The sequence below is a fragment of the Myxine glutinosa genome, chromosome 7 (genome assembly GCF_964187855.1).
Source record: "Myxine glutinosa chromosome 7, kmMyxGlut1.1, whole genome shotgun sequence".
NCBI classification, from domain to species: domain Eukaryota; kingdom Metazoa; phylum Chordata; class Myxini; order Myxiniformes; family Myxinidae; genus Myxine; species Myxine glutinosa.
Window position 1 is genome coordinate 124,201,756 of NC_136267.1, and position 20,853 is coordinate 124,222,608.

At 42.9% G+C, this 20,853-nt stretch overlaps 1 protein-coding gene across 4 annotated transcripts in view; it reads left to right on the top strand.

The window, feature by feature from the left end:
• LOC137411551 (formin-like protein 2) overlaps positions 1-20,853 on the top strand; it is a 115,382-nt gene that overhangs the window by 31,857 nt on the left and 62,672 nt on the right. For all 4 annotated transcript variants that reach the window (XR_013624172.1, XM_078782248.1, XM_078782250.1 and 1 more), the window contains 7 exons: positions 5,631-5,714; positions 6,423-6,506; positions 8,619-8,695; positions 11,332-11,415; positions 15,221-15,388; positions 15,556-15,661; positions 17,742-17,818. Coding sequence is in view for 3 of the 4 variants with exons in the window: in XM_078782248.1 (XP_078638374.1) it covers positions 5,631-5,714; positions 6,423-6,506; positions 8,619-8,695; positions 11,332-11,415; positions 15,221-15,388; positions 15,556-15,661; positions 17,742-17,818 (680 nt within the window). In the remaining variant the exon portion in view is untranslated. The remainder of the gene's footprint in view (positions 1-5,630; positions 5,715-6,422; positions 6,507-8,618; positions 8,696-11,331; positions 11,416-15,220; positions 15,389-15,555; positions 15,662-17,741; positions 17,819-20,853) is intronic.

Below are 20,853 nucleotides of genomic sequence, written 5' to 3' on the forward strand. Positions count from 1 at the left end.
GCGAAAGGGGGACTATGGTTTGTGCGTGCATGCGTGCGTGCGTGCATGCGTGCGTGCGTAAGCGAAGGACCGCATTCGAATTTGGTGTGTGGGTGCAACCCACGTCAAAATCCAAGATGGCCGCCGCCATGTATGTCTGATGCCATGTATGTCTTAACCTTGTGAGCGGAATATCTTGAAAAATAAGCGAAGTACCAACCTCTAATGTGGTGTGTGGGTGTATCTCGGCATAAGTAAGAACGCCATTGAAAATTGGGTCGCCACGTCAAAATCCAAGATGGCCGCCGCCATGTATGGTTGAACCTTGTGAGTGGAATATCTTGAAAAATAAGCGAAGTACCAACTTCTAATCTGGTGTGTGGGTGTATCTCGGCATAAGGAAGAACGCTATTGAAAATTGGGTCGCCACGTCAAAATCCAAGATGGCCGCCACCATATACTGTATATGTCTGAACCTTGAGTGGAATATCTTGAAAAATAGGGGAAGTACCAACTTCTAATCTGGTGTGTGGGTGTAGCTAGGCATAAGGAAGAACGCTATTGAAAATTGGGTCGCCACGTCAAAATCCAAGATGGCCGCCACCATATACATGTCTGAACCTTGTGAGCGAAATATCTTGAAAAATAAACGAACTACTAACTCTCATCTGGCGTGTAGGTGTATCTACGCATAAGGAAGAAGTCTTTTGAAAATTGGGTTGCCACGTCAAAATCCAAGATGGCCACCGCCATGTATGTCTGAACCTTGTGAGCGGAATATCTTGAAAAATAAGCGAAGTACCAACTTCTCATCTGGTGTGTGGGTGTATCCAGGCATAAGGAAGACCGCTATTGAAAATTGGGTCGCCACGTCAAAATCCAAGATGGCCGCCACCATATATATGTCTGAACCTTATGAGCAAAATATCTTGAAAAATAAACGAACTACTAACTTCTAATCTGGTGTGTGGGTGTATCTATGCATAAGGGAGAACGCTATTGAAAATTGGGTCGCCACGTCAAAATCCAAGATGGCCACCTTGCGTCTTCCACTTTGTCAACTCACATCACTTCAACGACGGGGGACCTAGGCATAACGCTTGTTTTTCCAAGATTACATTATCAATACTGTATTCAGATTAATGAATACATGTCCTTCTTGACTATGCTTCACTACCTCCATCAAGCACTATATTTCACTCTGCCCCCTATAAACGCTACGCTTCCTCACCCAGACCCCTTAACTCCACGCTTCGCAAATCCAGACAGGGACACTCCACGCTTCGCAAACCCAGACAGGGACACTCCACGCTTTGCCACCCAGACTCCTTCACTCCACGCTTTGCCACCCAGACCCCTTAACTTCACGCTTCGCCACCCAGACCCCTTAACTCCACGCTTCACCACCCTGACCCCTTCACTTCACCCTTCACCACCCAGACCTTATAACTCCACGCTTCACCACCCAGACCCCTTAACTCCACGCTTTGCAAATCCAGACCCCTTAACTCCACGCTTTGCAAACCCAGACCCCTTAACTCCACGCTTTGCCACCCAGACTCCTTAACTCCACGTTTTGCCACCCAGACTCCTTAACTCCACGTTTTTCCACCCAGACTCCTTAACTCCACGTTTTTCTACCCAGACTCCTTAACTCCACGTTTTGCCACCCAGACTCCTTAACTCCACGCTTCGCAAAACCAGACCCCTTACCTCCACGCTTCGCAAACCCAGACCCCTTAACTCCATACCTCACCACCCAGACTCCTTATCTCCACGCTTCGCCACCAAGACACCCCTTAACTCCACGCTTTGCAAACCCAGACCCCTCAACTCCACGCTTTGCAAACCCAGACCCCTTAACTCCACGCTTCACAAAACCAGACCCCTTACCTTCACGCTTCGCAAAACCAGACCCCTTACCTCCACGCTTCGCAAACCCAGACCCCTTATCTCCACACGTCACCACCCAAACTGCTTAACTCCATGCTTCGCCACCGAGAGACCCCTTAACTCCACGCTTCGCAAACCCAGACCCCTTAACTCCACGCTTCGCAAGCGCAGACCCCTTAACTCCACACTTCGCCACTGAGAGACCCCTTAACTCCACACTTTGCCACCCAGACCCTTTACTTCCACGCATCACCTCCCAGACCCCTTAACTCCACACTTCACCACCCAGACACCTTAACTCCATGCTTTCCCATGCAGACCCCTTAACTTCACGCTTCAACACCCAGACCCCATAACTCCATGCTTCACCACCAGACCCCTTAACTTCACGCTTCACCACCCAGACCCCTTAACTCCACGCTTCGCCACCCAGACCCCTTAACTTCACGCTTCACCACCCAGACACCTTAACTCCATGCTTTGCCATGCAGACCCCTTAACTTCACGCTTCACCACCCAGACACCTTAACTCCATGCTTCACCACCCAGACCCCTTAACTCCACACTTCACCACCCAGACCCCTTAACTCCACGCTTCGCCACCCAGACCCCATAACTCCACCCTTCACCACCCAGACCCCTTAACTCCACACTTCCCCACTCAGCTCCTTAACTTCACACTTCACCGCCCAGACCCCTTAACTTCACAATTCGCCACCCAGCTCCTCAACCCTTCGCTTCACTTCACCCACCTCTCAAACACTACACTTCCATTGAACTCACTCAGACCAATTCACAGTTCGAAAGAGCATTTGTCACTTGTCGCTATTTATTTATTATGTACACAAATAAGGCTGCTCATTACATTTTGGAAAAGTAGACAGCCACCACGTGTCTATGGCATGACCCCTGCCATTTTGCTTTCGGGAACAATATCTCTCAAATATTCCATCTGTCTCGTACTGAATCAAGACATGTATTTTCATGGCCACTCATCTGAGTGTTCATTGAACAGTTGCAGTAAAGGTATATCACAATAGACTCGCCAGTACAGTGATCTCGTACTCGTGCTGGAGCTTTTATGTGTAAACATGTGGAGGACATGGACATTAGGAGACATCTGTGTACTGTCTCACGTATTGCAAGACAATGAACGAAGACATGGAATTTAAACCTGGGAACTCAGCAGCAAGAGCTTTGTGCTTTTGAATGGTGCGAAATAGTAGCATTTGAACTCGAGATTCAGTTGGCGTTCTACTGTGTATAACCCATCGTGAAAAAGGTTCGTGTTGATCGTAAACTTGATTAAATAGTTTGGTTTATTTTTCCCCAAAATAACTGGAAACCAGCTTGTTTCGGCACACTTCACGACCAACATTGATGTCAAATCTTCAATGTTTATTTGCTTCAACAACCCGAATGGTCGATTACTCGTGCGCATAGCGAGGCCTTCTGCACGACCTGTACCCGCTGGATGACTCCCCCAGTGGATCTCCAATCGATTGGGTCGTGCGTGCTTCGAACTGAATAATTCCAGTCCGTACGTGCATGCGATTTATCAAGGTGGTTTCTTCGGAATCTCCAGCAGAATTCCGACAGTTTTGGTGTCGACTTCCCCTCACCTGTGCAGCAACCTTCCCCTGATTCCATTTGACATCTGGAAATGCGCAATAATGGGCAACGATAGGAAGGCCATCAGCTCATCCCCTTCCTCTATTCCATTGGCGATGTTCAGTGCACACATGGCACATCATATCATGCCAGGATGTTTATCCAGACTCGTTTTGGATTTGTAGTGTGATGATTTTGAGCTTGGATCCTCAACTTCCACATTCCTCTTCATACCATGTGCCGTTTACCAAAGTAAGCCCATCTGTCTGCAACAAAAGATCACATGGAGGGAATTTTATTTGTATCAAAAGTAATTTCTCAATCTGTACCGTAGAATGTCATAAAGACCATCTCCCAGCTAAATACAACCGTTTGTCTACCTTTAGGTCATGATGTAATCGCCATTCTACCCAATGAAGATGTGCACATATCTCATCTGTACTTGAGATGTAACTTCCTCTGCAATCTGTTTGTCACATTGTCTGTCTTTAAGGATTACTCATCAGGTGTTGCACCTTTGTTTTGTCTGGCCCATTTCCCCTGCAGGGCCCTGCCGAATTGATGGATTGTGGACTCTGGGGCCTGAATTCAGGACTCGGTGTGATTGATGGATTGTTTCCCTCTGATTGAGAGCCAAGAAAGTAATGGCAAAAAGCTACGAGAGTTTGCTCCTCTCCTCGTCGATTTTAACTCTTCATTGTAGGAAAACGGCGATCCCATGCAGTGGAAACAGACCATTCCTGTAAATCTTCTGAGATCACCTTATCCACCATCCTTTAGATCTCCCTCCCCATCCTTAAGCAGGGAAATTTAATTCCCTCGTTAAATTTCTCAGTCTTAGTTCAACTTTTGCCCCCAATCCAGCACCCTAAGGTTTGAGGGAAGGTGCCGCGCCTTGCAGCAAACCACAGGAAGGCGTTTCAGGAATGTGTGAGTAGTTGGTATCACTCAGTTGTGGTTTATTTTCAACTTCTCCTTGTTTCTTTGTCCAAGATCATGTCATTGACTCTTTTTGTCCAATATCCTGTCATTGACTCTTTTTGTCCAATATCCTGTCATTGACTCCTCGAGGTAGTACTAGTGCCATTGACTGCTGCGCCATAAAATGCAGTTTCTGTTTTGTTTACGTCTAATCTACTTGAGCTGCTGTCTGGGCCAAGCTTCCCATGAAACTCCATTCCCAAAGCGTCTGTCTTGCCCCAATTGCGTAATTTGAAAGTTTTTACCTCGTCTCATGGGAACAGCATTCAGACTATCCGGGTTTCTTTGCTTTCCGTTCCGTTGATCATTATCAGTGCTTATTTGGCCATGCGACCCTTGTTTAGCATATATATATATATATATATATTTCTCATTATATGATTTTTTTTGAACTTTGAACTGCTTAATGTCATTTTAAGGTTTGGCTGAAACAAGCACTCTTGCCAATCTCTCACTGTTGGGTTGTAATGGTAGATTTGTTTTTAATGAGTTACTTGGAAAACATTTGGGTGAAAGTCTCTGGTTACGCAACGCTGGCCGGCATCCGGTGTCGCCAAAGAAGAGTAAAAGTAAATAATCCCAAAGTAAATGCACTTCGTAGCCTTGTTTCTTGCCTTCTCCTCTGCTAAATTTGGCAGATCTTGAGAAAAGCTCAGGGATGAATGTATTTGTTTTTTCGAAAGGTAATCTTGAAAGCAGAACATACACGACTCACAATAAGTTAGGGGATATTGGCAGGTTCTTTGGTGTGGTTGATTTTGTGTATTAATTATGTTGAAAAAAGTTGTTGGTTCTAATTCTATGGTTATTAATGAGTGTGAAAAAACACAGCATTCTTGATTTCAATACCCGAACCCTAACCCCTATAACAAAAAATAAACTCACTCCCACAATATCCCTAACTTATTGTGAGTAGTGTAAATACATTGCATACTATGCGAGTCCTTTTTCGTTAACATTATGGGGGAACTGGAAAAGGATGACACTTTCCTGAATATGATCGACCTGCTGATGAGGCTTTGATTGATATTTGGGATTTTTTCATTTTGAGGTTGTGGTTATGGGTGGTGGGTTGGAGGTTTTGGGGATGAGAGGGGAGGTATTTGAAGAGTGACGATCCCTTCAGATGCGATTTCCTAAATGTCATGGTATGCATGTCGTTGTAGAGTTCTGTGAACCTCCCTGCTGACAAAGCACGTGTGCTTCGGCAGTACGAGAATGAAAAAAAGTGGGAGATCATCTGCGATCAGGTAACTTTACAAGCGTTTTGCATTCACTCATGCTTATATGGGGAGCGCACCACCTGGTTCCGCATCATATACTTACCCTACCCCTGCCCCTTCCCTCCCCTCTGCATTACACAGACACTTCAACTTTATGCTGCAGGGGAAGCAAACAGCCCACAATGTGCTGACTTGTTCTATTTCCCATGGGGTGTGACACTTATTACAACTCGCTGCATTTTGTGCTTGGCTTCATAAAGGCGTTGTGATGACGCCGCTTATTGGATCAATTGCTACAGCAAGTGCAAACAAAGCACGAATGAGCAGATTTGGCCGGAGCACAATGAGCGGCTGTGCACAAAGCATTTGTTCTTGGGCTCGGACCTTGAACATAAAAAATAACCAAACGTTTATTAAAATGTTACAAGGATGTTTGTGTGAATTTCTCAAGCAAGGGCACATTAAACAAACTTGCAAATTAGTGTTTGAAGTCATGAGATTTCCCAGCCACTTGTCTTGTAGAAACAGTAATACCTGTGGGGAACTCATCAACAACTATGGACGAGGGTGGGTTGGCAAGAAAGGAGGGAAGGGGAGGGGAATGACTCCTTTTTTTTAAGGTAACTAGAAAAACCTTGAAGTAGTAACTAAAACGGAAAATGTCTGTTTTGGATAATGAGGAAAGATGTCTTGCGTGTCCCTGCCATTCCTCATACTATATTCCCACTGTTTTAGGAAAGAGTTCAAGTGAAGTGTCCTCCTCGAACGTACCTGGAGAAGCTGAAAAGATACTTTGAATATGCCGAGACAAACAGTAAGGTAATAACTTTAAAAGTTTTTCGTTTAATTCGTGCTGCTTTCCATCCTTATTTTTGTGAATCTGTTCCATATATTTATATATATATATATATGGGCAGCACATTTGAAAGATTGAAATGAGGAGGATGAGAACGGACACAGGGAGATGATTCCACAATCGGGAGGATAAGGGGATGAATGGATACAGGTGGGCAATCTTGTCTGGACTTTGAGAAAGTGAGGGATTCTAGAGGAACGCATGTGACCTGTGGTGGTTTGCGGAGGGCAAAGAAAGGAGAGGACATTAGGAGCAAGGCCAGATGTAAGCTGGTCTAAAATCGAAATCCTACCAACTTGCTGCTAGTGGGGTGTGACAGTCCTTGGGAATCCGGCTTTGCCACTACCTTGATAAATGAATCTCCAAGTACACATTTGATTACCCAGTGTGTGTGTTTGAGGAACAATGGGCAAAATCAACAGAATATTGATCGAAGTATGCTAACCACCACGGGAAGCAAAAACAAGTTGGGGTTTCAGGTGTTTAACCCTTTGTCAGAGCAAACAACTACAACAACATGCATTTTAAGGCCATTTTCCCTGCTAGAGCGGGGGTTAGCCTTGCGGTGCCCATGACGATCTTCTCCATTTTGCCCTATTTTCTGCATCTCTCCTTGTTAACCCCCTTGCCCGCATTTCTTCTTCCACCATCTTTAGCCAAGTCTTTCTCGGTCTTCCCCGTCCTCTACTTCCTTCTACATTCATTTCCATCGCTCTTCTCAACCAGTCACTTTCATCCTTCCTCAACACATGACCAAACCATCTCAACCTGTTCCTATTCACAGCATCAATCACAGGCTCTATTCCCATCATCTTTCGCAATTCATCATTTGTCTTCCTCTCTCTCAACGATGTTGTTGTTGATCTCAACGATCTTTGTCAGAGCAAAACAGGTGCAAAATACCCTTGTTCTTTCAAAAAGGGTTCACGTCAAACATTAGCTTCTCCTTGCTTCCCACGGTGGTTAGCATAACTCCATCAATGTCCTGTTGATTTAGTCAATTGTTCTACGTGTTTCCTAATGCAGATGGCCATAGCCTTCACCAGCAAGACTAGTTCTTCATTCTACATTGAGGAAGCACTCACTGCCTCACCATGAGTGCTGGGTTTCACCCAAAGCAGAAGTAACTATCAGACGGCACCATGCCCTCCTTTTGCTTGAGGGTTACTGTTGGATTAGGACGTTGCATACGTTGATGTCTTGCCGGGTATGAGAGAGAGAGAGGGAGATAGAGAGAGGTCTCCTTGAATTACCAACGACAACAACCCCAAAGGAGAAGTGTGCATGCAAGCTCATTCCATTTCTCAGACAGAAAAAGTTTTTGTTTACGATGTATAATAGCTTGTATAAATAGAGATTTTAAATGTGTATATAAAACTAGAAAGCATCTGAAAATGCAAACTCTGTCCGCATCCATTTGTATCGAGACATCCTCTTCTTCTTCTTCCATATTCTCAACTTAACGGAAACAGTTAAAATTGACGATTGCTTTCTTATTTGAGCTTTACATCTAAAAAAAATAAAAATCAGCTTTTAGCTTTTGATTGTTGAATCGGTTATGTGACTCAATATGCAAATTCTTAATAAGTTCAGGTCAATCGGATGAAAATTAACGATTTTAGGTGACGCTGACCTTTGACCTTTTGACAAAATTATTATGACCTCCATATCGTCCTTGTAAAGCTTTGTTGAAAATTTGATGACAATAGCTCAAATGGTAAAAAAAAGTTGGCCCGGACAGACACAGCCAACAGACAGACAGACACAGAAGTGATTGCAAAACCCCGTCGTCCGCTGCCCGGTGGACAGGCTAAAAACAATTATAAAATACACATTATTGAAAATCAAATGGATATGAGAATGTATTTTTTATGTTTAAAATTTTATTCTTGTTTATAATTAAAACTCAGTAAAACACGAATCGGTTTGCCTTGACCTTTTGCGTTGCTTTTCATGGTTCTTTGTTGATTTTGTTTATAATAAATGGTGTCATCATGTTTCTTTGATTGGCAAAAGCGAAAGAATTGGCTGTCGGGAACGCACCAACGCTTGGGCATCAATGTTTTGTCTTTCAGACATTTAAGAAGAAGACCTGCGAGTCGACACAGGTGCTGCGGGACCTTGAAATATCTTTGCGTACAAACCACGTCGGGTATGGCACCTCTTTGGAAGCCACTTCGTGGAGTCGTTCAGAATTTTTGTTTTGTGGTCTGACGTTTAAAACAATTAATTATTTACTATCCAGTCCACATACATTTATTACATATGTCGCTTGATCTTAGATTCGACTTTGCTTATGGTTCTGCCTCGAAGGTCTACAATTCCAATGTGTATCATAAGACGTGTACATACGCATGTTTAAGGATCAAACAGCTGGCTGAATGTCACTTGTGTAGATTGGGATTCTCTGCAATACAGTGTATTCAGCGAGTATTAACACAGAATGGCAGTTTTATTGACGGATCAGACCTTGTATCGCTGTTGGTACGTCGATGGTTTTTAATTGCAAACAAACGGTAAGAAATACTGTATACAATTTGCAGTTCAATCAGCTGTACATTATTGATACTTATTGTGGTTAAATGCAGGGTTCTTGTATCTGGTGTACAAGTGCAGATTTTTTTTTTTCCATGTATAAAATTCTGAGTAGGTTCGCAGCATGTGCCACCTCTGGCACCATGCAGACACCAGGTATTTTGAGACGAAGTACGTAGTTCACGGCTGAAGGGATGCCGGCTGGCCATCTGACTCCGTACCTTTGAGGCCTGCATTTCATTTTCATTCCAGTCGCTGTCATTCTCACATTATAAACAGATGCTTATGGCAAAGTGTTAAAATACTCAGTGGGAAGGGTAAACCAGATGTGCTAACTAATATATGATTCTCTCTTGCTTTGAAGAGGAATTCATGCCTGAAAACCTTTGGTTGAGAAAATTCATTGTCATTTGCAGTTTTTCCCCCTTCAGTGACATCATGCCAAAATAGACGAGGGTGATTTGGACGGATTCCTTTTGATGCTCCTTCATTCATTCATTTTTCTTTTTTTATATTCTTATTTTCAGAGTTGATTATTCATTCAGAGTTGTTTTATTTCCTCCCTCTCCCCACCTTTTATCTCAAAGCCCCCTTCATTCCTCATGGCCATTTGCATACTCCTGGAAAAGGTTTACTTACTGGGCAAAGACTGGGGATCCTTTCACGTGAATATCCCTTTCTCTCGATACACACAAGTCAGAAAAACATTTTGTAAAAATGAAAAACACGTGGGGGATAGCATCCCCCCAAAAACAAGCAACCATGGTAGGAAGGAATGACACCACAATACAATACCACAATCCTTTTACGGATTGCTGTAACGGCATCTTTTGACGCAGTCTTCTGTGGCGTCAAATTTTGGTGTGCGATGTCAACTTTTGGTGTGCGATGTCAACTTTTGACAATGAGATTGGTGTGCAGATGAGCTTCACCGGGAGATTGATAAAGGCCAGCTCAAGTGGGCTGGACACTTGGTTGAGCAAGGTAAGAGGAAAAGAGGTACCGGTAGATCGTGGTTGAGATGGAAATATTGTGTGAGAGATATCACTAAGGTGGTGGTGGTTGGAGAGTGGAGAAAGTTGGCTGAGGACGTGGGGGAGGGTGGGATGGAGGAGAATCGTGGGCAAGGCAGAGCAGCAGCTTGGTGCTGTCAGACCTCACCCCTTATAAAGGGAAGAGACAGAAGACTAATAATAAAATCGACAAATCACCTTATTTGTTAAATCCACCATTGCATAACACTTGCTTCCTTCAGAAAGCGATAAATGCTGCAGGTGTAGGGTATGACTCTCTGGTTAGTGATTACAATCTGGCATGAAACACTGTACCAACTTCATAAAGTTACATCAGCCATATTATATGAGGGTGAAGCCAGGCCGTGTGTTGTCATGCCAACATGACGTCATCGCTTTGGTGACCTTTTCTGATGTATTCATTTTTAAATACGATAAATAAATAAAAATTTTGGTACGGGTGCAATACCCAAGAGAGAATGCCACTTCCTTTTATTGGAATCATTACAATTGTTGCTAAGCCATTATTGTGCAAGACACTATGGCATTTATCAACAATTCTGAGGATGAACGAATCGGCGATTTTGCGATCTCTCAATCTGGTACTTTAGCCATGTTTTACGGTGTATTTTTCATGCTCGTTATTGGAAACGTTTGGGAATAAAAGGTATGGCTTTTAAATGCTTATGACTTCTCTCTCTAGTAGTTTTAAAGTGTATCATTTTATACACATTTGAATAGGCAGCCATTTTTTCCTGTGCCATCCCTATATATGGAGTACTATTGTACTACTTGTGTATATATACATATATATGCAGTTCACAAATTATGTAACCCCCTATAACGCTCCGTAATACCAGGCCAAACACCACTTAAGATGTTACGTAACGCTTTAAGACATTCCCCCTTCTTCCTCCAAAGTGGAGTGGCTCAATCAGGGCGACGTCGACATGGATAGTTTAGACATTCCACCTCATTTCTCGGTCAGCATGGGTACGCCACTACTTCCTCTTGAAACTCGACGAACACCGTGGGAAGATGACATCTAATTTGTTTTCTTTTATCATTGACAACTTATCATAACGACTTATCATTAACAATTTATTGGGCTGCCAAATGGGTAAAGGTGAAGTTTGGTGAGACAGGGGGAAACGACAACGGTGTGATTGGAGGCTTTCATGATAGTGTTTGGAGTTGAAATGTAAACACAAGTAAACTATGCTGATTGTTCTTTGTGCAGCTGGGTGCGAGAATTCCTTAATGAGGACAACAATGGCCTTGCTGTTCTTCTGGAATATTTGGCCTTCGCTCAATTTAACCTCAGGTGAGGCTTCTTCCACCCCACAGTCCTTTTCTTGCATTTTGACATCCCCCGCCCACTCCCCCACCCTTACCCCTCCCATATAAATACGTGTCATGTCTCAGATCAGTTCGCCATCGAGGTAGCATTTCTGTATTATTTTCGACACTCGGAATGCCCACCGTTGAGATCATGTATAGTTATCTAGTTCCATCAAGACGTATCCCACTACTGGTGACATTCATGATCCGATTTCTCCAAACATCCCTTTCTTGCACTGCTTCCCAAAGCTTTGCCAGAGACAGCTTGGTTGTGACTTTTACCCCCATCCATCCAGCACAGCACATACATGGTCTGCTTTTTCTCCTCTTCCCTCAACCATACCCAACATGGTTGATTTATCTAAACTTTTGTTTTCTGCACGCCTGATGTGTCCAACCAAAGTAAGACGGTTTCTGTTTTATAATCAGCTCGTTTAATGTACATGATGGTCTAATTTCTTCATTCACTGATTTGTTTGTTCTTCTTGCATTCCATGGAATGTTTATCAATCGTCTCCAACACCAGATTTCAAAATTGTCAATCTTCTTCCTTTTTTAAATTTTATTTTCACTGTCCACGACTCACATCCATACACAACTGGAAATACCAGATCATTCATTCACCAGCCTCCCCTTGGTTTGTATTGTCACATCTTTATCTTTCCAGATCTTTGTTAATGCTGACATCGCTGTTCTCGCCAATGCTAACCGCCTATTAATTTCTCCTCCGCATTTTGCACTCACCTCAATCTCAGAACCCAGGAAGATGAAACTTTACACTGTCCACCTGATCATTTCCCTATCTGAACACATCAGTCCTCTCAGTTGACAATATTTTAGTGTTTTTAAGGTTTAAATAAACACCAGCTTTTTCGCTTTCATTCTTCAATGTTTGCAACAGTTTCGTCAAGTCCTCTTTACTTTCTGCCAACAGGGTGGTATCGTCAGCATACATTAGATTGCTGATACATCTTTCTCCAATCCTCATTCCAGCATTTATGTCATCCGAGCTTGATTTCCCCATGATGTATTCTCTACAAAGATGGAACAAGTCAGAGGAGAGAATGCATCCCCCCTGTTTGAACCCCTTACCAATACCAAACAATTCTGTACCTCTCCATACTCTGTCCTTACTGTAATTTAATGTACAGGCTTCTTATCAGACATATCAAGTGCTCCACCATCTCTATTTCTCTCAGCATAATCGACATCGATTCATGATTAACGCAATCAAATGCTTTGCTGTGATTTATAAAACAGAGATACGCATTCCTTTGATATTCCCTTCCTACGTACCTCACATTCTATCGCTATTGGTTCTTGCTCATGTTCTCTTTGTTCGAAAGTCACCATCACATTACTATCTCATTCTTAGAGTTTTGGTATAATCCTTCCATCTTTCTACCACTTGTGTATCTTCTGTCAGATATTTTCCTGTTCGACTCTTAAGAACCCCAATCCTAGACCTAAATTTTCCTCTGATCTCTCCGATCTTTTAAAAACGATCTCTTGTTTTTTTCACCACGCTGTTGTCACATTCTATCTCTGTTGCATGTCCCTTTGAAATATTTATTTATCTTTCCGAGCCTGTGGTTGGAAGTCGGCATTTATCAGGGTAATGTTCTTTTGACGTGCCTTTGGTTTTCATCTCTTCTTCTGTTTGCAACATTCATTGCCTTTTTTAATAACCTATATCGCATATCTGGTCAGAGTTTTTGATATCTTTTTCTTTCACCTTTCTCAATTTGACTCAGGTTTCCCACAAGGAGTTCATGATATGTCTCACAGTCTGCACCGATTGGTGGATTACACAGTGCTTCTCCATCTTCTGTTGATTAGAATGTCGGCACTCTGATTTCTATGTTGCCCATAAGGTGAAGTCCATGTGTAGAGTCGACGCTCGGGTTGTTATCTGACGCACGTGAAGCGAAAAGCAGGGTTAAGCAATTGATTCATGTCCGTCTATCTGACCGTCTGTCTGTCTTGTCGGTTTATGATTGAGGAACAACTTATTTAAATTGAATGTTGTATTTTGAACGCAAATTGGAACATGAATAGGGAGACAGGTTTGCTGTTTTACCATACTTCGGCTCAGAATTTGTCCCGACTGCACATGCACAGAGAGGAATTATTTCATTTTTTCCGGTCTGTCTGCCTGACGGTCAACCAAAATTGAAAATTATTCCAAACAGGAAACTTGCTGTTTTAAGGATGTCATAAATGACACAAACAGGCACGAAGAACTAATGTAACGTGTTAGATAGGGCGGTGTAATAGGCACTGAGAAAAATAGTGGTAAACCCCGGAATTTATTTGCACACCTTTAAACTTTTATTTAAATTGAATTGTATATTTGAAGACTGTAGAACTCAAATTGCCTTCCTAATACTTCCAAGAACTATGCAATACCCCTCTGTAATGCCTCAATCCCCACCCTCCCACTCCCTCTCCAAATTCTGTCCCATCTTTGCTCTCCCTCCATTCCCCCCCCCTACCCCAACTCCTCAACCTCCACCTCTCAATCCCAAGTCCTCACCCTCCCACAGATCTTCAGTTGTCCCTGTTCTCTGCTGTTGTGTTTGTGTGCTTCCCTCTCTCCCCCTGGTGAAGCCTGGTGTTGGCTTTGCGGTTAGGGTGCCGGCTTGGGATCCGAGGATCCTGGGTTCGAATCCCGGTCGATCGCTGAATTAACGCCAGGGGGGTTGACTCAGCCTGTCATCCTTCCGAGGTCGGCAAATTGAGTACCAGCTTGCTGGGATGAATGATCACGGTGTGTACCCCGATTTAGAATAGGTACACCGTATCCCTGCGCATCGTAAGAGCGTGACCAATGGTTGGCGTCAGGAAGGGCATCCGGCCATAAAAACATTGCCTCAAACAGGGAACCATGATTGTCATGGGGCCCGCAAGGCTAACCCCCGTTCTAGCGGGGAAAATGGCCTTAAAACGATCATTCATTCATTCATTCATTCATTCCTCTCTCCCCCCATCTTGTCTCCCACTCCCTTTTTTGTATGTTTTGTGTGTCCGTTCTTTAAAAAAAAAATGTGATTGATGTTAGCTCCTTACACGAGCCTTGATCTTATATACAAAAAAATAAAAATGAAAATACCCACAATCACTTGTTTCCCCACTTTAACGCACACAATATAAATCAAGATGGTGGTGAATAGTATATCGAGGAGGATGGAACGGTGAATAATGGGAATCTTCTGCTCAAAGTAAACGTGAAGCTTGTTTTTTTTCTGCGCGAAATTCTTTGTAAACATGATTTATGGTCGATGTAACTCAAAGTTTGAAATTTGCAAGACTGTTGCCTTCATGGTCTGTTGTTGATTGTCCGTCAAGAGCATCCATATTAAAGAGAACTTTGGTGGTGGTCAAGAGGTTTTTGATTGCACTTGGTCAAACCACCAAGCGCAATAACCCTTGCCAAGAAACTGCATCGGCAGCACCGACGTTCTGTAGAGAGTATGATACTTCAAAATTACAAAACGTACCACAACTTGGATATGGTTTCGGAAAACTGGAGCTATGTTGTGCAACGGAGAAAGTCCTCCTCATGCTCAAGCAGTCATGAGTCTCTGCTGATGGCTCATGTAAGTGGCTAAGGAGTTGCTGATTCCAATTTGTAGATTACAAGAGGATATCATAGATGTTGGAAGGAAAGGTTGGCCTCTTGGGTTCCATTCCACTTTAAACTGACCTAATCGATCTTGCAGCATCTGGAGGTACCCAGGCCCTGCTGATGTATTGACTGTCGATCTTTATTTTCCTCTCGTTTCCAGGCAGGACCTGGAGGACCAAGAAAAGGAAGCGATTTCCGAGATCCCCATACAAAACTCTTTCTTGAAAGCTCACCATCGTGGGTCGCTGAAAACTGACCGACGTTCGAGCGTGGACTCCCGGCCCGCAGTGGACTCGTTATATCGTTCTCGTCGTTATTCCAGTGAACGGTCAGTGTAACCTTTTCATATGTTTTAGCAATTTGTGGTGGTACATTTGCCCCAACCTGTCCTTCATTTATTCCTGATGAGGAACTTCATGTACAATGCTTCAAGTACGTATGCTATACCTTCTTAATTTTTATTTCATGCCCCACCCTAATTTACAATTTAATCAGCACTCATGCGGGATTTCAACGGACGCTGAAGAATTCGCGCCATGTTGGACAGAAGGATGATGTTCATCTGTGCATCAAGTGCCTCCGGGCTATCATGAACAATGGGGTGAGTAGGAAAATGTGGTGCACCTGCATCGTACAAAAACCATGATTTGAATTTAACCTAGTCTTCTGCTAATAAAAGGTAGTATGGTATTCGATCGAGAGTAATCGTTGTTTGTTTTTTTTGTGGGACTTTGCCTTTATAATTGTTGGTTCCCAGTACATTCCAATCACGCATTTCCTGCTTTAATGCGCGTATTGAAAATCAAGTGGGTGGAACAGCAAATAGATGTGAAATTTCAGGTCGATGAAAATGTCAAGTGTTGAAAAATCTGTAAAATATATTGATTGTACATTATGGCGATTGCCTGCTACGGTTATAAACAAGCTTGATTTATTGTAAGTAAAAGTGAAGTTAAACAAGAACTTCCCTGGTGTCCTTGCCCATTATTCATCTTCTTCACTGCCAAGTTCCCCCTTGTATGTCCCTATATTTGTTTGCGGTGTGGTTGGTTCCTTCCCGCCAAACTTTGTTTTCTAAGGCAGCCTTTTTGTTCGCCCTCTTCCTTCCTGCTCACATGTGCAGTTAGCCACCCACATGTGCCTCTCCCACTCTGTTTACCAACTGGTACTTTTGATGCAGCATTACATTGTCGTAGCCATGCTTGGATGTGTTCTGTCTTGATCCTGCCCAAATTCGCTCTCTCACCCATGCCTCCGAATTCCCCTCATCTATCATTGCCTCCAAGCCGAAAACCAACTCCTCCTCACCCTGTTCAGATAGCTGATCAATCATCCATCACTAATTTGCCATCAGTTCCCTCCAAGTATGTACCACGTTGCACTATAGGCCTAACTACTGTGGTGCCAACAAATGCCTGAGCAGTTGGCGCCTTTCTTTCCCATCACTCCCCACCATATCCCCCTTCCTCCGTTGCCTCCCACAATATTGCCCCATTTCTTCATTCTTCTCCAACCATTCTTCTACCTGATGTAGTTTGACTTTGTGTGACTATCCTCAACTGATGTACCAAAGTTCCTCATTTATCTTATTGGATATACTCTCTCCCACATTGACCACCCTAGTCAATACAATGGAGGTGGTGTCGCTGTCTACGTACATGATACCATTCTGTGCAATTTGGACCTCCGTTTATCTTCTTAACACCCTAGAGTATATTTGGCTGTCTTTTCTCCTCTCCAACACCTAGTTGTTTGGCTGTGTGTATGTATAATGTATTGTTTCCCCAAGTTACAAAGGCACCATCGACGAAACCCTTTCTTCTACCATGGATTACTCATCCTAGCTTCCTCTTCTTGCTTTGAAGTAATTTTAAACGGCCATGTTGTGAATGAGTGGCTATGGGTCCTTGGTCCTCCAAGCTGAGCAGGGCAACCATAACCTTCTTGAGCCAGCAGGTCTCACCCAGTAAGTGAGTTTATAGACCGATAATTCATCAACAGGCTTGCTTGATCTGGCAATGGCAAGCTACTTTTTGGTCAAGAATGAGTAGTTTCTGTGCTGGAATTTCATTGGAACTTTTCTTGCATCTGTTGGCAATTCATTGGTTTGTTTCACCCGCGGGATCTGTGTGCCAAAGGCTATTTATATTTAGCATCCTAAATGGTACAATTCTGCACAAGGTATAATTGTTAAAATGAAAATGTCATCATCATCTCTCACAATTGTGATGCTTTGGTGTTTGCTGCATTAAATATAACCAGGTATTCCAAGAAGAAATTGTTATTTATCACGTGTGAAGTTCAGGGTACTGACTTTATCTTTGGCTATCGCCTCATTTGTGACTTCAGCACTGCATGACGTTATTGTTTTTTTGTTGTTGACATAAACACTGAATGTTTGTGGACCTTAATGGTAACCCAATGAAAGTCCACAAATAGAGCCACATAAACAAGGTTTTCATCACAGGAGTCTTGACCTGTGAAGGATTTAACCAGTACTTTAATCTGATAACCAGTGAGTGCGACTTGATTTTACACATTTGATACATTTGGGAGAAAGAAAGGGGTGCAGGGGGTTGTCTGGGAAAGCCATGCTCCCTAGTTATCTCCCCAATGTCCATGTTATTTATTGGTATCTGACGTGCTGTGCCCATTGCGTGCTGTGCCCATTCCTCCCCCAGTACGGCTTCCAAAAGGTACTCGCACAACCCACGTCTGTGAATCTGATCTGTCTGAGCCTCGGCAGCAAAAACCAACGGTATATCTCTCGGGCGGGCACACACAAATGGTCTAAATCTCTGGTTTCAAGAACTATCTTTGATTGAAACCGTTTTAACCCCCAATATTTGGCCTTTCTCACTGCGGTGTTTAATCTCGTCGCTTCTTGACTCAGTTTATGACTTTACATGCTGGAGTGTCCTTCTGGGGGTGCTGCACTTTCACCCTAATTAAGCCCTATCTTTCACTTTTCATAACCTCACAAGAGCTGTTGCTCGTAATCTATGTTCACAGGGTATTTTATTTTGTTGTTTACATTAAACCTTTAACATTGCTTAAAGTCAAAAATAAATCTTTTGAACCGGAAATCTTCTGCTTTGACATCTGATATAATCTTAGAAGTTATCAATCTATACGGATGATTTGAGTATAAAATATTGCTTACATTGATGTGATAAAGAACAGAAATTACAGGAATCGAGTGTTATCTCCACATTTGACAGGAGCCTCATCCTTTTGGGTGCCTTTTATCTTTTGAAGTTTCTTTAAGTACTGATAAAGTTTTGTAACAAAGGAATGCTCATCATTAAACTGTGGGTACACCACCATCCCATATCAACCGCCCCCCCCCCCCCTCCCATTACTCCCTATCTATACCCCCAATCTTTTCTTCCTCAATTAACCCTACCTAACCTAACCCAACCCTCCTCATTGTAGGTTAGTGTTTCCTCCCCTTCTCTCTCCCTCTTTCTCCCTCTCTCTCCTGTGTTTCCTTTTTGTTCATTCCCTTTTTTGTTGTATCCACTTAGTGCCTTACTGCCCCGCCGTCAGCACATCACTGTTGTAGTGTTGTATCCTCTGTCACCTCGTTCTTTCATGAGGCTCAATTGTTACGTGCTCCTCCCCAACCCCGGCCACGGTGTCCCTCCGAGTCCCGAAAGGAGTCACGGCAGAAAGATGTGCTATTATGTGTGCCAATGACCAATGGTGAAACCACACCAATCAGTTGTTATAAAAACCAAGTATTGTATTAAAACCACACAATAATAACGAGTAACGCACATACAAGAAAACCTCACTTGCCAAGCAAACACCATATAATTTCTATGATGGTACCACCAATTTCCTGAATCAATAACTCACGGTATTCCCACGTGAGCAATCGGTAACATCCCCCAAAGTCACTGTGTCACGACACCAGGCCTTCTGCAGTGTCGACACTGATCGACATATCGATCCCCTTGGCTCTCGCGATCACAAGAAAAGGTCGTACTGAGACCTGAACTCAGAACGGCTAACAGTCGACGCTGCAGAAGAGCCGCTTGGTGAGGTGTCGGGCCGACGTCGGTCCAGTAAAAGTTCACCCAAAAGGCGACTGGGAAATTCACACCTTCGGTTCACCAGACAATGACGCTGGCATGAACGATCAGCGGTTCCCAAGCGGAGAACCGCGAAGAACTGCGAGTTCCCAAGCGAAATCCACGACACACACGAGAACCAGGTGAAAGGCTGGTGTGAAGTGAAATGGCTGGTGCGAGGTGAAATGGCGGACGGGCCGGTAATGGAGGCGTACTTGATCTCCAGCGATGATTCACTTTCGGAACCAAAAGCAAAACCCGTCACGCACGTTTATTATCCAAGCAATAACGACACTGTCACAGGAATCCCTTTCCCGGGGAAACCAATATTCGCTCGTGACCAATGTCCACCAGCGTCCGCTCGACACCTCGAAGCAGATGGGCCTTCCTTTCCCGATCTCACTCGATCCGCTCGCCCACCTCTTCTTCTTCTTCCGTTTTCGCCCTCACCCATCTCGTTTTCCTTCTGAGACATTATTTTTACCTTTGAAGACAGATACCTCCATTTCACACTCAAACTGTAACAATAATAGTACATGAAACTAAAAATGCTTCAGGTGGATGACAACCACAAAGACAGAAGTGACGAATCCATAACACTCAATCTTGTATTCAAACAAAAGTCTTTTGCTGTCAATCTCACGGTGATTATGATAATTTACCTGAAACCTACATTGGGTTCAAATTTAATGCTAACAACTCATTTGCAATCCTTTCAAAAGGAAGCAAAACTTGAATGAAAAACCAAATGCATTTATTATTTTATCTGCTCATATTATTTTTCACTTTTGTATCCTTATGGTGAGAAGAATGTGCCATTTGGCAGTAAATGCACTCCTCAGTACCAAGATAACTAGACAGTTCAGAGAACACCTTAGTCACACAGTGTTCAAGTGTATAATTCAATTGAATAAATAGAGTAAAGATTTTAAAGGTCCTATAAAAAATAAATTCCGAAAGTTTACCGCCATTGATTCAGTTCCTTTTACACTACATTATTTAACACGTTACATTAGTTATTTATTGCTGTTGTTTGTGTCCTTTATGATGTCCTTAAAAACAGTAGGTTTATTGTTCGGAACCATTTTAAAAATTTTTTGACTGCCAGACAAAAATCCTGCTCTGCTCCTCTATCACACCCTCTCTCTCTCTCTCTCTCTCTCTCTCTTGGTGGACATGTTGGGTGTGTGACAAGGACGAATTGATAAAATGTTTGTGAATATTTGAATCGCGATTGGAATCGGAGAATTTTTTTTTTAAGCGATGAAGCTGCTTTACTATTTGGCTACGTCCTTCATTTGATTCATCCATCTGTCCGTTAAAATGAAGAAGAGTCTTTCGAACCCACCGTGTTTAATTCTAAAGGGTTCTAAAGGATTCCAAAGGGTAATTACAAAGGGTAATTGTAATGGATTCTAAAGGGTAATTATAGACGGTTCTAAAGAGTAATTCTAAAGGGTTGTAAATGGTATTCTATATGGGTTTGTTTGTTTCTAGGCATTGCCTATTTCATATTAAAAATGTCAAACTGGACTGCTTCCTTCGGACACGGGGGCAATTTTTTTTGTTTAAGTTATTCTTCACCATTGAACTTCACCTTCACCATTGATTGGTTGTCGTCGAACAATGGTGAAGAATCCCAAAAAAAAATTTATTTATTTTTTATTTATTATTATTATTATTTTTGTTGTTGAAGTGATTCTTCACCATTGTTCGA